Here is a 15133-nt window from a genome sequence, read left to right as displayed (position 1 = left end):
TTTCTTGTTTCTTTACTGATGTTCTATTTCCTGCCTCTGGAATGTAAGTCCCATTGGGGCAAGGATTTTGCCTGTTGGTTCACTGCTTTGTCCTCTGTGCTTAGCATGGCATCTGCCACCAAGGAAGGGCTTAATAAGGGCTTGTTGGATAAGGATTGACTCTTTTTTACTTCATGGCAATTTGCCGTCCATAGGGCCTTGGGCCTGAGGTCTTGCTGTGGGTGGAAGGCAATGGACTAGTGCTGCCCCGTGTGTGGTACATCACAGAGAGCCCTTATGTGGCAGGAAGTGGGGGACAGTGGATGGGTGGTGCGGTGGGTACAGAATGCCAAGCCTCTGGGGATGCCTGGCATGGGTCACTTTATCTTGTTGAGTGGCCCTTGAGCCCACTGGGCAAGGGGACTGCTCAGCCTGCCTCCCTGACCCCTGGAATGGCCTTGCTAGGTGTTCTGGAAATGAACAGTGATTCTGTCCCCTCTACCCTTTGAGGACAGGTTGGAGGCAGGTGCTGGCCCTAAGTCTACAATAACAAGTATTTTGAAGTTTCTCCTTTTACCCCCATTTCCCAGACACGTCTAACAGTGACTGAGTCATGGGTCAGTCAATGGCGGTGGCGGGTGTGTGGGTGCTGGGTAACTGAGCCCATTGATCGAGGGCTGAGACATCCTCCCCACTAATGAGCAAGTTAATGAACTTCAATGAGGAGGTGGTGATTAATGAACCAATAGGCTTGCCCTGTAATTGGGAAGTGGAATCGGAGGGCGGGTCATGACGAGGGAGGTTTGCCCCAAGGGACCTTCTGATGTAAATAGGGAAGCAACTTCTTCAGGGCTTGTACCCTGAATCCAGGCCTTCCTCAAGGCCTTCTGGCTTCTGTTTCTCCTCTGCTCCCATCTAACCTCAGTCCCCATATTCCCCAAGACATGAGAAGATTCCAGAGAGGCCACCAAGTCCCACTGGGCATTTCACAATCCCTGTCGTCTCTCTCTGCCCGGGATCAGTACACTAGAAACTCCCTGTTACCACCCCCGCCGGAGCTGCAGTGTCCCTAACCCCCTTCCTCTCAGATATCCTCGCCCCCTTTAGCCTGCAGAGTCCTGGTCTAAGCTGTGACCCTGGGGTTACAGTTGCCCTAACTGGCAACCCCTCCACCCCCAGCTGTCCTTTTCATCCCAAGAGTGAGCACCTGCCTCTTTCTTTCCATGGCCATCTGGAAGAGTGTTCTCTTATTTTTGCTGTCCACTGCCCCAACTGGACCCAGGCTTATCCCTCTGTTTTCCTCTCTGTCCCTGTGTCCTGGGAACTTTCCAGACAGGGGCTCTACAGGCATCGCGGGTGCCTCCTCCCTCGGTTTGCCCCCCCCTCCAGTGATACTGCTGCTCCCCTCCCCTCTGACTGGGGATCCCCAAGGATATGGCCATGACTCTCCTCTGAGGCTGGGGTTTCTGGAGAACAAGGCTGAGCCCTGCCCTTTAGGTGAATGACTTTTCTCCTCCCTCTGAGTATAGGGTCCATGTCCCCTCTTCCGCCTCCACGCTCAGCTGCCTTGGCTCAGGTGCATGGCCCGTGGGCCCCGACTAGTTGTTAAGGAACCATTTCCGGAGAGTGCAGGTGATTGAACCTGTAAAAATTTGATGGAGGGAGCCTAAGACTCTCCACCTTGAGAGAGCTCTAAAAATAACACCCACGGCCATCTGTCCTAGGGGGCGGAGGGGCTGGCCCACCACCAAGATGGCCCCTCCTGCCCTCAGGGGCCGATGGGACACCGGGAAGCCCTGGGGGCTCTGGACAGGTGGGGGAGAGGGGGACCTGGAAAGGGCTTTAGGGGGACATCCCCGACAACTCCCTTTTCCCAGTGGGGGCAGGTAGGTCCGATGCGGCTGGCCCCAGAAAGGGTAGCCTCCCCTCCCCTGCTCCCATGGCTAGCTTCTGAGCCCTATGGTTAGTGATCCCATGTCGTGAGCCTTTCTGCCCTCAGGTGAGAGGGCCTCTTCCAGTGGTCTGCCCCAGCCCTTTTCTCTGTTTGAATCCTGGGTTCCCTCCTCTCTCAGAGCTTCAGTTTCCTCATCTGTAAAATGGGCATAAACTCAGCTCATTGTGTTGTTGTGTGGAAATCCTGTTCTGCCCAGTGCGCAGCAGGTGCCTAACAAACAGTCATCCCTTCCTCTTTCTTTCCAAGGCCCTGGGTGAGGATCTTTGCTCCAGAGCCCGGTGGAGACGGCAACGGGCTGGGGACAGTGGCACGTGCATGGGCAGCCTCGGGATCACTCAACCCCGAAGACGCCAGTGCCTGAATGACACCTGGATGGGGATGGGGCAAACTGCTGTGGAGGGGATTCTGTGCCAGGTCTGCTGGGGCCGGGGTCTGTGTGTGCCAGGCTGGGTGCCAGGGTGGCAGACTCAGCTGCTCCCGGGGGTGGCGACTGGCCTCCGCCTCCTCTCAACCCTCTTCCCAACTCGTTAACAGAGAAGGGACATACTGGGGTGTCCAGAGAGGCCTCTCCTCTGGGATCATAAACAGCAGGTCAAGAGTCAAGGTTATAGCTCTCACCCCACCTGGAGCAGGAAGAGGCTTTCCCCACAGATCCGCTCAGCCCCTCTCCAAGGTGCTGCCGCGCCAGGGCTGAAAAGGTTGCGTTTTCCATGGAGTAGTCGGAGGTCTCTCTGGCTGTAGCTAAACTGTCCAGGCTACGCCCCTTATTCCCACCCAGGGGCAGATTAGGGAAGATGGAATCTCATCCCTGGCTTAGGGGCTGCCCCAGGAGTCTGGATACAAATGCTTCACCTCCTCAGGAAGCTACACCTGCCACTGGGGGGCTATGGGGTGAAGACGGGGCTCAGGGCTCTGTCCAGAGTCCGTGTTTGAGCCTGGTGGCCGCCCCTCATCTCCTGCAAGGTGGAGACATCACGCACTGTCTGGGTGTGTAAGCTCAGCGATGTGGCGGGGGTGGAGGCAAGGAGGAGGAAGGGCCTTGAGCTCCCCCCCTCCTCAGACTCCCCCTCCCTTCCCAGGCCGGGGATATAAGCCCCGCAGAGAAAGCGCTGAGCAGAGGAGGAGGCCACAGTCCGACCTGCAGCAGTCCAGCCCTTGGGACCCCGCTCGCCTTCCACCTGCTCTTCTCCGCTTCCAGAGCTGTCGCTGTGAGTGGCCCGGGACCAGGAATGGCCTGTTGCCGGGGAACCCGGGCTATTTTGTGGGGAAACTGAGGCTGAGATGGTGGAAACTGGGGCTGAGTGGCCGGCATAGCCCTTTATCTCTAGCTACTGTTCTGAGCAGCACGAGTGGGGGTTGGGGAGGCCGGCAGGGCTTGTGCCTCTCTGGCAGGGAAACTGAGGCAGAGACAAGGCAGTGGCCGAACACACACACGGCGAGCCAGTAGCCTAGCCTTGGTCCGTTGGCAGTGCTGCACAGGCCGGGGAAACGCGGGCCCGACGACAGGCAGCCTCCTGTCGGGTGTCGAGGCTGGGATGGCCCACGACCCACTGCCCCTCTCCAGATGGTGATGGTGTGTAGGCCGGGGCCCGCCGTGGCCACAGTGCTGCTGGCCCTGCTGGCCTGCCTGGGGGCGCTGGTCCACGCCTACCCCTCCAAACCCGAGGCTCCTGGCGAAGACGCCTCGCCGGAGGAGCTAAGCCGCTACTACGCGTCGCTGCGCCACTACCTCAACCTGGTCACTCGGCAGCGGTGAGCGCGTGCACCCGTCAGGGTCTTGTCGCCCGCTATGCCCGGGGGGGCGTACCCGCGCCTGACTCCGCCCCTCCGACCCCGCCCCCAGGTACGGGAAACGCGACAGCCCCGAAGAGGTCCTCTCCAAACTGCTCTTCCCCGAAGGCGGGGACCGCCGGGTCAAGTCACGGTAAAAGCACCCCCCCTGGTCGCACACCGTGTCCCCTGGGGCTCGGTCCGCGCTGTGCGGCCCCACGGAGCCCCACCGGGCCCCACCACCTAGCGCTTTCCCCAGTCTCGCCTCCCCAGATCCGAGACCGGCCTCTGAGCCATACCCTTTCCTTTCCGTACAGGCCAGAAGGCGCATACACGTGGTGAGACCCCAAGGCCTCCTGGGAGATGCGCTAGCTGTACCGACCTCATTTGCATGTTTGCTCCTGACCCCGGATCCTCTCTGCCTGCTGCGCCTGATGCGGGGTGGGGGGGGGTGCTGGATGGGGTCTTCGTTCCCTGGGCTGGAGGGCTGTGTGTGGTCTTTCCCTGCTCCCCAAATAAAGAGCAAATTTCACTGAAACGGAATGTGTGTGTTTGTATTTCCTTTCCCTTCGCCTTCGCGGAGGTGGCATCCAGGGTGGGGAGTGGAGGCATCAGAGAGGACTGGGCGCTGCAGACAAAAGGCTCCCCAGGACAGGGCTGGGGGCTCCCTGGGCTCCGAGCTTGGGGAAGACACTGTGGCCCAAGCAAGGGACCTCAGTGGTGCTCTCCTGTTGGGTTGGAAGTGGGGCAGGATGAAAGTTCTTGACAGGGAGGAGCAGGAAGAAGAGCTGAGGTAGGATGGGGGCTGGGGTGGGAGGGAGTATTCAAGGCCGCCTAGGATGGGGGCAGAGGTGCCGCAGAGATGCAGGTGGCTGGGGGCGTGGGCTAGGGCAGTCACCCCGAGGAGATGTGCTATTAACCTCCAGGGCCGTGGTGGCTGGGAGTAGAGGTGGGGTCCAAGACAGGATGGGGAGGAAGTCATTTTGGGGGTGAGGTGGGTGTGGGGGAGGGTCATTTCTAACATCCCCCCCTCCCTGGGCACGAGGGGCAATGGGAGTGTGGGGGCCACCCATTCCCTTAGCAGGGCCCTCCCCCACATGGCCGAATTCCCACTCAATGGCTACGTCACTAACTGTGCTTCCCTGGTGACAAGGCTGGAGGGACACCCTCTGGTGCACCTTTCACTCCCCCCACCCCCTACCCTTCCTTAGACTAGACACTGAAGGCTGAAGGCATTGAGATGTCTACACTGGAGTCTGACCCAAATCCCTCACCACTCTGTACCGGTGACAGACCGAATCTACTCTCCTGCCTGCAGAGCCCTTTCCCTCCCTGCTGTCTGAAAAACATCTTCAGGGTAGCGTTCGCCTCCTCCCAAAAGCCTCTCCTGATTTCTCGGGGTAGAGCTGGGGTCTCTGGTTCTCTCTCCCTACCGTACTGTCATTAGCTGAGACCCACTACATGTCAGTTTGCCCCCTTCTTCGTTCCTCCCATCCCACTCCCCCTGCACCAGGACAGGACCAGTGGGAACCCAGAGCGGTGGCCACGGACGTGCGCCTGTGTTGTGTCCGTGGCCGCCTGGGAGAGCTTTGGTCAGTCTGAGGCTGATGGAAGAGACCACTGCCGTGAATCATACACGACCACAGACCATTTCAGTCTGACACGTCTGGTTGATCATCAGTGACACAGGTTCACCTGTTCGCTTGGCGTATTGAGCCGGTGGATTAACCAGACCCCACCAGTGTGGCAGCCAGAGGGGCCTCCGGTGTGATAATGGGGACAATAACAGCTACCTTTTGAAAGAAGCAGTTCCTCATGTGCTGGGCATCGTTTACACACACCGTATTGTGAGGACATTGATTTGGCTTTTTATTTTTTTATTTTTATCAAAAAGTTTTTTTGTCTTTATTTCATTTTGAGAGACAGAGTGTGAGTGGGGGAGGAGCAGAGAGAGAGAGGAGACACAGAATCCAAAACAGGCTCCAGGCTCTGAGCTGTCAGCACAGAGCCCGACACGGGGCTCAAACCCACGAACTGTAAAATCATGACCTGAGCTGAAGTCAGACACTCAACTGACTGAGCCACCCAGGCATCCCTGATTTGGCTTTTTAAATAGAGGCAGAATCAGCAGTGGCTTAAACAAGACAGAACCTTCTTTCAAAATTCAAGTGGCATCTGGGGAGTCAGCAGCTCCCTTCCCTGAGGGTGTCCAAAAGCCCAGGGTCCTATTTTGTGGCATCCCCGACTGAAGATGGCCCTTGACCATCTCTGTGTTCCAGTCCGGGAGGGGAGGGAAGGGGAAATCACAGGCATGCTGTCACTGTGCTGCGTGGCAGTGACCCCAAGACTTAGCAGCTTCAAGCAACCTCTTCATTTCACTCATGATTTTGTGGGTCAGGCTTGGGTAGGGCTCAGCTCGGCCCCTGCTGCTTGGAGTCTTTCATGCAGTGGCTTGAGGGCACCCCTGGGGTTGATGCCCGAAGGCTCCCTCACGTGTTTGGTGGCCACTGCTGGCTGCTGGCTGGCGGCTTGGCTGCGTCTGTTGACCCCGGACCTACATGTGGTGGCCCCTCCCGCATAATCTTGGGGGGGAAAGGGTGGTTGGACCTACAAGGTGACTGGCTGTCAGGGTGAGAACCAGGAGGGGGCGGCAGGGCTGCTGTGACAAAAGACCACAAACTGGGTGCTTTAGAAGCAGTTCTGGAGCCTGGAAGCCTGAAACCAAGGCTTTGGCAGGGCTGTGGAGGAAGGGTCTGTTCCAGGTTCTCTCGGTGGCTTGTCGATGGTTTCCCTATTTCTTCACCTCGTCTTTGCTCTCTGTACGTCTGTATCTGTGTCCAAATCACTCCTTTATTTAAACACAGCAGTCGGGGCACCTGGAGTGCTCAGTCAGTTGAGCATTTGACTTTGGCTCAGGTCATGATCTCCCGGTTCGTGAGTTCCAGCCCCGCATCGGGCTCTGTGCTGATGGCTCAGAGCCTGGAGCCCGCTTGGGATTCTGTGTCTCCCCCTCTCTCTCTGCCTGCTTGTTCTCTGTTTTTTTTTTTTCTGTCTCTCAAAAATAAATAAATGTGAAAAACAATTTAGAAAAATAAAATAAACACAGCATCTCTATTAGAGTAGGGGTCCACCCTGCTCTGCTCTGACCTCATCTTAATTAGTTACATCTGCAATGAGCCTATTTCCAAATAAGGTTGCATCCTGAGGTACTGGGAGTTAGGACTTTGACACATGAATTTGGAGGTGGGGACACCATTCAACCCATAAACAGTTGCATTTTATTTATTTTTTTAATTTTTAAAAATATTTATTTTTGAAAGAGAGAGAGGGACAGAATGCAAGTGGGGGAGGAACAGAGAGAGGAGACACAGAATCCGAAGCAGGTTCCAGGCTCTGAGCTGTCAGCACAGAGCCCGATGCGGGGCTTGACCTCACAAGATCATGACCTGAGCTGAAGTCAGATGCTCAACTGACTTAGCCACCCAAGCGCCCCTCAGGCTCCTTCATGGAAGGCAGCTGTGCTCCCCACTATACTGCCAAGGCCCCCAAGCTCATCTATGATGGAAAGAGAAAGAGTGGGTATTGGGGCCACTCGCGTTGTCTGTTCCAAACACGATCTCTTTTGAACATCATCTGGAAATCACTTGGGTCCATCTCTTCATCAAGCAGATGTGAGTCCCAGGTCCTGAGATGGGGAGAAGCTTGCAGGAAGTCACAGAGTTGGGGACAGAGGTAAGAGAGCCCATCATGTGCCAGTTCTGATTCCACTAGCCGTTATGGCTAAACTCTTGTGCCCAAAACCCAAGGCTCTGCATAGCACACCTTTCCTCCGACGGCATCTCCCACAAACCTCCCTGGGTCCCCCCAACTGCTCAGTCCCACTGCCACGTTCTTACTTCCGCGGAATAGCATTCTCCCACTGTCCACAAGACAACCTCAAGCCTCATTTCCTGTAAGAACCTCCTTCCCTGCCCCGACCATCTCTGTAGTCTGAATCTGAGCTGTCACACAGGGGTCTCCTCCACAAGCCCTTTCGATAGCAGGGAACCCACGGCTGGTGCAGGGGCTTCAGGGACAAAAGATCTGGATTCGAGTCCTGTCTGCCATTGGCAGCCGTGTGACTTTGGCCTCATCGTCTTCTTTCACTGCACGTACTTCTTCGCTGGTTATACAGGGAGACTTACACCTTGAATGGCAATAGTAAGAGTGCACTACTTTAAGTGAACTCAGAGAGGTTATGTGCTTTGCCTAAGGTCACACAGCTGGTGGGTGGCAGAGCTAATGAGGAGTAACAGCTGAATCTACAGCCCAGGTCAGCTTGGCACAGCCTGACACAGGCTTAGTCACAGCCTCTGTCATCCTCTACTCTCCTACTCAACTTCTGTCCCTTCTCCAAACTGAGGTGACTACTCTCCATTCCAATTACCCCAAGGGGGAACCTCCCCCTCTTTCTTCATCCAGCCCCCCTTTAGGAAAAATCTAGGTTGACAAGGATGGGATTTGCTTCTGCAGGTGCTGTGGGTACAAAGGGAAAAATGCTGAATTCTGTGCGGCAGGGGCCCTGGATGCAGATGGAATCTTCAGGAAGAGAGACATTGGGGGAGGGTCCAAATTCCAAATGAGTGACCTGCGCTCTTAGTCAGGCCTACGTTGATTCTGAGGGCGTGGGAAGGGGACTCAAGCTGCGTGTGTGTGTGGGGGGGGTTCGCCCAAACAGACCCACCTCCAAATTTGCTTTTGGGATGTAAGCTATCATGGGTGAAGCATTATTGTTCTTGTTACCAGAAATCAGAATTGAGAGAAACAAGGGGTGCCTGGGTGGCTCAGTCAGGAAAGCGTCCGAATCTTGGTTTCAGCTCAGGTCATGACCACACAGTGGTTCGGGAGTTCGAGCCCTGCGTTGGGCTCTGCTCTACCAGCTATCCTCAGCCTAAGGGTTTCTCCAGGGAATAGGGGTCCCCCCTGGGTTCCTGGCATCTGGGGGCAGCTGCCTTTCCACACCTCTGCCGCCGCCACCCAGTGCAGGAATCAGACATCGGCCTATGAGCCGGGCCAGGCTACCTTGGAGGCCCTCTTGTGAGAAGTAGGCATGGAGGATGCGATGTGGGTCAAATGCCTGCCCTTGCAGTCTGGTCACCTATGTGGGGACCCCCAATCTGCCTGCTACCGTGTTCTCGGCCTCACCCTGTGACCCCGTGTGTCCTGGGGTGTCCCTCACCTGCTTTCAGCAGAGCCGTCACCCCACCCCCAATGCTGCCCAGTGGCCGTCCTCCGTGTCCTAGAGGGCATGCGGCTGGGCAGGAGGACAGGGGCTCTTTCGTCTTCCTTCGGTCTGCCTGCAGGTACGAACCTGGGGCCTCCTCTCAGCGGGGCTCCAGGCAAGGAGGAGGAGTGAGAAGCGTGGGTCTGGAGTTGGCCACACAGCCTAGAAAACAGAGCCCCGTGTCTTCCTCTTTGTCCCAACATCACCGAGAGGACCCAGAAGGGGACTCTGTTGTTTGCAAAGGAGAAAACTGAAAGCTATAGGTTCGGTTGACTGGGCGGAATGCAAGTCTTTTTTTAGGCACAAGACAAAGCTCTAAGTGGTCCTGCACTCAGGTCAATCCCTAGATCTACCCTCTGTTTGGAGGGGCTCAGTCCTGACAGGGGTGGTGACCGGAACAGGTCCCACCGGGCTGTGATCTTGCGGCAGGCCAGACCCTCCGAACTACGGTTGGAGCCTGGCGCCCCCTCGTGGCACAGGCAGCCTCTGCAGCCTCCTCACCCTTGTTTTGCAAAATGGACCCCCAGGGCCAGGGCTCGCCCAAACAGACCCACCTCCAAATTTGCTTTTGGGAGGTGAGCTGTCATGGGTGAAGCATTATTGTTCTTCTTGTTACCAGAAATCAGAATTGAGAGCAACAAGGGGCGCCTAGGTGGCTCAGTCAGGAAAGCGTCCAACTCAGTTTCAGCTCAGGTCATGACCACACAGTGGTTCGGGAGTTCGAGACCTGAGTTGGGCTCTTGGGATTCTCTCTCCCTTTCTAGAGAGAAATAAAAACTAAAAAAAAATAAAATAAAAAAAAGAATTGAAAGAAACAAGGCAGAACACTGACATTTACTGAGACTTGCTTTATCCTCACTATCTTGAGGAAAATAAAAACTCAGAGAGGCTAAAAAAGGACTCTTTAAAAAATTTTTTTAAAAACATTTATTTATTTTTGAGAGACAGAGACAGATCATGAGTGGGGAGGGGCAGAGAGAGAGAGGGACACACAGAATCGGAAGCAGGCTCCAGGCTCTGAGCTGTCAGCACAGAGCCCGAAGTGGGGCTTGAACCCAGGAACTGTGAGGTCATGACCTCAGCTGAAGTTGGATGCTCAACCAACTGAGCCACCCAGGCGCCCCTAAAATAAGACTCTTTCCCAGGCTGGCACCAAGCCAACGGCAGAGCTAAGATCTAGACGTCTAAGCCCATTAGATCCCTGCTTCCAGCCCTCACCCTCTACGACTTCTCGCACACAACACAGGCACGCGTGGTGTCTTGAACCAGGGCAGCAGAGTCTCGGGGGCAAAACGTCCTTTGCGCCCTACTCAGGCTTTTGTGTGTCATTCACACCCAGCCAGTTACTGCTCCTGGGCCTGAGCTGGGGATGGGGCTGGGGTTGCGGAAGGGGCGTTTAGCGGGGCAGACCCAGCAGCTCCTGGGGCTGGAGGGGAGGCGGTGCTGCTGGGATTGTGGGTTGGGATTCTAAGCCAGAGCTTGAGTCTTAGACAGCCTTGTGGTCTTGGGCAAGTCTCTTCCCCCTGTGAGCCTCGCATTTCTCTGCCAAAACCTGGGAAATTATAACAATACTTCGACAGCCCCACTTAGGAAAAAAGGAGTCCAGATTTTGGAGTTAGATGTTGTTTTAAACTCTGGACTTGCCAAGCACAAGTTATGTGGCCTGAGGCTAGTTACTTAATATCTCTGAGTTAGTTTCTGAATTCGTACAAGGAGTTTGTTGTAGGGACTCAGCCAGGTGGTTGGGCTTGGAACATGTTAGAAAATTCAAGGATTAACAAATGATGCTGACTTTATCAGTGCCTTGGGAAGGAGCTCTGGGGAAATGGGTCTGGCACCGGCTGCCCCCACACCAATTTCCCTGACACCAGTCACACCAATGTTCATGCTCAGCCTCCACACCTGTGGGGAGTGGGCTTCGCCCTGCCTGTCTAGTTACCTAAGGACCCACCCCTGTTCCCGCTTTGTTCTAATCACGACCTGTAAGGGAAGTCCAGACTCTGTCCTGGAGTGTCATAGCTATGGCCTTAATCTTACACCCTGAGGGATATCTCTTGAGAATTTCAGTTAATCTGTGGGAGGCCTGGGGGGCTGTCCCAAGGCCTTTGACCAGAGCTGTTCAGTCATCCTAGAACTCACATCCTTCTGGAACCAAGCATGTGTTGGTGCCCAAAGGCGGTGGGGGCCCACAGGAGACTTACTGCTGTTTGCTTTTGCCTCTTATGCCACTGGTCTGACAGCCACACACTGCCCTGTCCCCCTCCCGACCCTGGCTCCAGTGCTGGTGTTGTGGGTACCAGGGAGACAGTGGGGGAAGGGGGGAGGGCTGGGGAGTGAGAGAGGCTGACAGTAGGCGGGGACTCTGGGGGCGCTGAGGACTATAAAGGGGGTACGGCTGAGGGCCAGGGCACCCATCGGCGCCCGTCACTCAGGACTCAGGGTAAGTGGTCTCCACCGGGGTGGTGGCCAGCCTCTGCAGGCTTCTTAAGCCTAGGGCTTGGGGGGCGGGGAGGACTTGCTGTTTTGCAGAGCAGGGGTGGGTGGCAGGAGGTCTGAGGGCCTGCTTGGGGCTGGCTCGACATCTGGACGCATCTATCATCTTGGAAGACCAGTCTGCAGACTAGAAGGCAGAAAACATGTGCAGGAAATGGGTGGTGGCCATGCGCTCAAATGTGAGTGACTTTGACCTTGTGGGTGACAGGGTCCGAGTGTGCAACCATGCCTATCGGCTGAGGGTGACACAGGCAATGGTGTCCTCTCCGGGACCTGTACCTGGATGTCTACCCTGGTGTTGGGGGGTGGGCGGCAGACCCACAGGTCGTGGAATTCCGTCCCTGGATTCCCAAGTTCATTCTGCGTGCTCCCATGCAGTCGTTGAGCACCCACCCTGCATCTGTCTCCTCTGAGCCACAAGGCCCTGAATGTCACGAGTCCTGAGTCTCCTGCCCCATGTCCCCCACTTTCTCTGCCTCAACTGTGCCAGGGTCCTGGTTGAGCTCTGACTGTTGGGCAGCTCATGACCCGGCTGTCCGTGCTCACTAGGGCAGTGTCTAGCAGGTGGGGCGGTCGGGTCCGAATAGCCCTTCACTCGGCGCCTTTGTCCCAGGCTTGGAGAAATGGGCGACGGGTCAAGGGGTCGGGCAAGCGGGTTCTGTTCTGCCTCTATCTTCCCGCTCATTGCTCCTCAGATGCCCGTCACCGGCCGCTGCCTCTCCCTGCTGCTCCTGTCCGCCTGTGTGGCTCTGCTGCTGCAGCCACCGCTGGGCGCCCGGGGGGCCCCGCTGGAGCCAGTGTACCCGGGGGACAATGCCACACCAGAGCAGATGGCCCAGTATGCGGCTGAGCTCCGCAGATACATCAATATGCTGACCCGGCCCAGGTGCGTGCGCTCGAGAGGGAGGGAGAGCCCGTCCCCGCGGCCCTGGCCCGGGAGCCCAGAGCCTTCCATACTCTTGGGAAAGCATCAGGGTGGAGCCCTGGGCCCTCAGCAGGCTTGAGGCCAGTGGGCGGGCCCCTGGGCCCGGGTCTTCCCGCCCCCTGCCTCTCCCCTCTCAGGTATGGAAAAAGAGACCGAGAAGAAACACTGGACATCTTGGAATGGGGCTCCCCCCGTGCAGCTGCCCCCAGGTAGGTTTGCTTCCCTGCTGTGTGTGCCCAGATCCCTGGGGCTGACATGGGGATGGGGGGAGGGGAGAATACAGGCCCAGGGCTGGCCCGATGGGTCCCAAGGGCACAGGGACTATCCACCGCGACTATGTCTTGCCCTCCCCTCACAGGGAGCGCAGCCTGATGGACCAGTAATGCCACTGCCTGCTTCCTCTGGCTCCAAGGGCAGTGCTGGCCCAGCTCTCCCCTCTGCGCCCTTGGCAATGGCCAAAGCCTGCTCCCTGCTCCCCTGCCCCAGACTAAATAAAGCAAATCAAAGTCATAGCTTCTCTTTGTGTCTCTGTGGATCCTGGTGGGGGCAGGAGCAGGCCCCATGCTCAGGAGAGAAAGGTGGAGGGGGGCAGAGGGAGGCAAAGGAGGGAAGGGAGGGTATTGTCCATGATATAGAACATCTGTGGTCCGTGCGGTCATCAGAGCCCTTCGGCTCCTCCTCCCCCTCACAGGGGAGTGGGCCCAGGGGGAGGCAGGAACTCCTTCAAGGCCATTCAGCAAGTCAGTGAGGCTTGAATCTTCCCATTTCAACACTTTGGACTTTTCTGGCCAACAGTCTGATGACAGCCCTGTCCCTAAACGTACGGTCTCCCCAACCAATTCTTTCCTATGCCCAGGCAATAGGTGAAGTACTAATTTATACTAAAGTGTCCTTGACATGAGGGCAGGGGTGATGGTCCAGCCCTGAGGAATGACTGGTGCTAAGTCACCAGCTGCATCAATGGCATTAAGGGCCACCCCTTCCCTGGACAGGCCAAAGACACGTGGCTGTGAATGTTCAGGAGAAGCATGGCTCATTGGGGCGGGAATGGGGCCCTGCAGAAGCACGGTGGGTGGAGGGGGGACTGTGACCCGGAGGGATCTGGAGATGGATTCATGGGCAGACTGCTGGGAAAAGGCACATTCAGCCTTCCCAACAGCCCAGTGAGGGAGATACTGTTATCCTTGCTCTACAGAGGATGAAACTGAGGCTCAGAGAGGTGCAGCCGCTTATTCAAGGCGCTGCGCAGACTGCAAGGTAATGATATGGGGCTACGGCACTGGCTGTAGAACCAGATGAACTTGGGTCCGATTCCAGGACACTTCTTGTCTGTGCGCTTTGGGGCAGGGCGATACCCTGAGCCTCAGCTTCCTCATCTGTAGATTGGGAAGAATGACAGGGTGGTGGTGACCGTGACGTGAAATAACGGGCATCAAACTCTTAGTGTGGTCCTTGACCCACCTAGATGCTTAGTAAATGGGAGCTTTTGAGGGGCAGACCGGTTTGCAGCTCCCGGCCCACCAGCTGCGCCCACGAAGCAGGCTGGCAAGATGGGCATCGAGGAAATGTGTGTTTCAAACACGCTGAGCTGCACTTTCTGGAAGTGGGTGATGGTGGCTAACGCCATTCGGCTCCTGGATGCGGCTCTGGAGGGCAGGCTTTCCAAGGTGACGACAAGGAAGCCTCTTGAAAGAACCAGAAACATGGAGAAGTAGTGAAGTTCTGATGTAGGACCTGAGGTAGCAGCTACAGGAGGGGAGGAGGCCGCAGGGAGAGTGGGGCCTTCTGGAAGGAGGCTGGATTAGCCCAGAGTCCCAGTCCCCCCCACCAGGAGTCCAGTCTGTGGCTTCCATGCTCTGGTTCCAGGAGGCTGAGGCCCCGGACCCTGCCCCAGGGTGGCCTGCACTAAAGATGAGTCTCCAGTCTCCAGTGGCCTTCTCCAGCCCTTGCCCTTCTTGGGGACTCTGAGTAGGTGGGGATGGGGTAGTGTGTGTGTGTGTGTGTGTGTGTGTGTGTGTGTGTGTGACAGAGAGACACAGAGAGAGAAAGAGAGACTGGGAGGGAGGGAGCGTGTCTCTCTCTCCTTCTCCTAAGTGGATAAGGAACTGTCATGGCAGAGGTGGGTCCTGAGGAGACCATATGCCTGGAATAGCTTCTCTTTGCCTCCCCCACAGGCTCTGCCGGAAGTGATGGGGCTTGTGGGTCTGATGGATGAGAGGATCCACTTTCCTGGGCTCAGCACCTCACACTGACCCCAAAGACAGAGACACCACAAACATGTTTTCCCTCAAGCCTCGCTGTGTCTGTGAAAGTGGAACCAGGCCCGAAAAGGCACCGAGCTGGAGGGGACGCAGCTAGGAGGCAAATGCATGGCTGGGGGTGATGCTCAGACCCGAGAGGGTGGATGGGAGCAGGCTGGTTTCAGTAGAACAAAGTCTGAGTTTGGGTGACAGAGGCGGAAGCCCCAGAATTTTCTCTGGCAGCTAAGGGGATAGGCTTTGAGCAGGCGGAGAGGTAGACACTTCCTGGGGGCAGGAATGAGGATCCTGCTCAGAACACACTTGCCCTCTGCCGCTGCCCCTGCCAGGCCTCAGGGCCCCCAACCCCCAGAGGAGAGTGCCACCTTCGCCCCCAGCTTCTCAGGGACAGGCCCCGGCTGGGCTCCTGCCTGTTGCCCTGCTCTGGTCATTGCCAGAGGGGCTGAGGAGAACCTGCAGGAAGAAACAGGATACATTCTTTACCCTGATGG

At 56.7% G+C, this 15133-nt stretch overlaps 2 protein-coding genes across 2 annotated transcripts in view; both read left to right on the top strand.

Moving 5' to 3' along the window:
* Positions 1-4241, top strand: part of PYY (peptide YY) — a 6229-nt gene extending 1988 nt beyond the window's left edge. The window contains exons 2-6 of the mRNA XM_029928767.1: positions 2180-2347; positions 3013-3141; positions 3498-3685; positions 3777-3857; positions 4021-4241. Of these exons, the coding sequence (XP_029784627.1) occupies positions 2180-2347; positions 3013-3141; positions 3498-3685; positions 3777-3857; positions 4021-4045 (591 nt within the window). The 3' untranslated portion in view covers positions 4046-4241. The remainder of the gene's footprint in view (positions 1-2179; positions 2348-3012; positions 3142-3497; positions 3686-3776; positions 3858-4020) is intronic.
* A 7093-nt stretch (positions 4242-11334) lies between these two features.
* Positions 11335-12896, top strand: PPY (pancreatic polypeptide). The gene is made up of 4 exons (XM_029929172.1): positions 11335-11406; positions 12155-12345; positions 12522-12593; positions 12743-12896. Exons 2-4 carry the CDS (start codon positions 12155-12157, stop codon positions 12765-12767), a joined length of 288 nt encoding a protein of 95 aa, XP_029785032.1. The 5' UTR covers positions 11335-11406; the 3' UTR covers positions 12768-12896.
* The last annotated feature ends 2237 nt before the right edge of the window (positions 12897-15133 follow it).

The sequence above is a fragment of the Suricata suricatta genome, chromosome 17 (assembly GCF_006229205.1).
Source record: "Suricata suricatta isolate VVHF042 chromosome 17, meerkat_22Aug2017_6uvM2_HiC, whole genome shotgun sequence".
Lineage (NCBI taxonomy): Eukaryota > Metazoa > Chordata > Mammalia > Carnivora > Herpestidae > Suricata > Suricata suricatta.
Note: the sequence above shows the minus strand (reverse complement) of the source record. Positions and strands in the feature narration are given on the sequence as shown.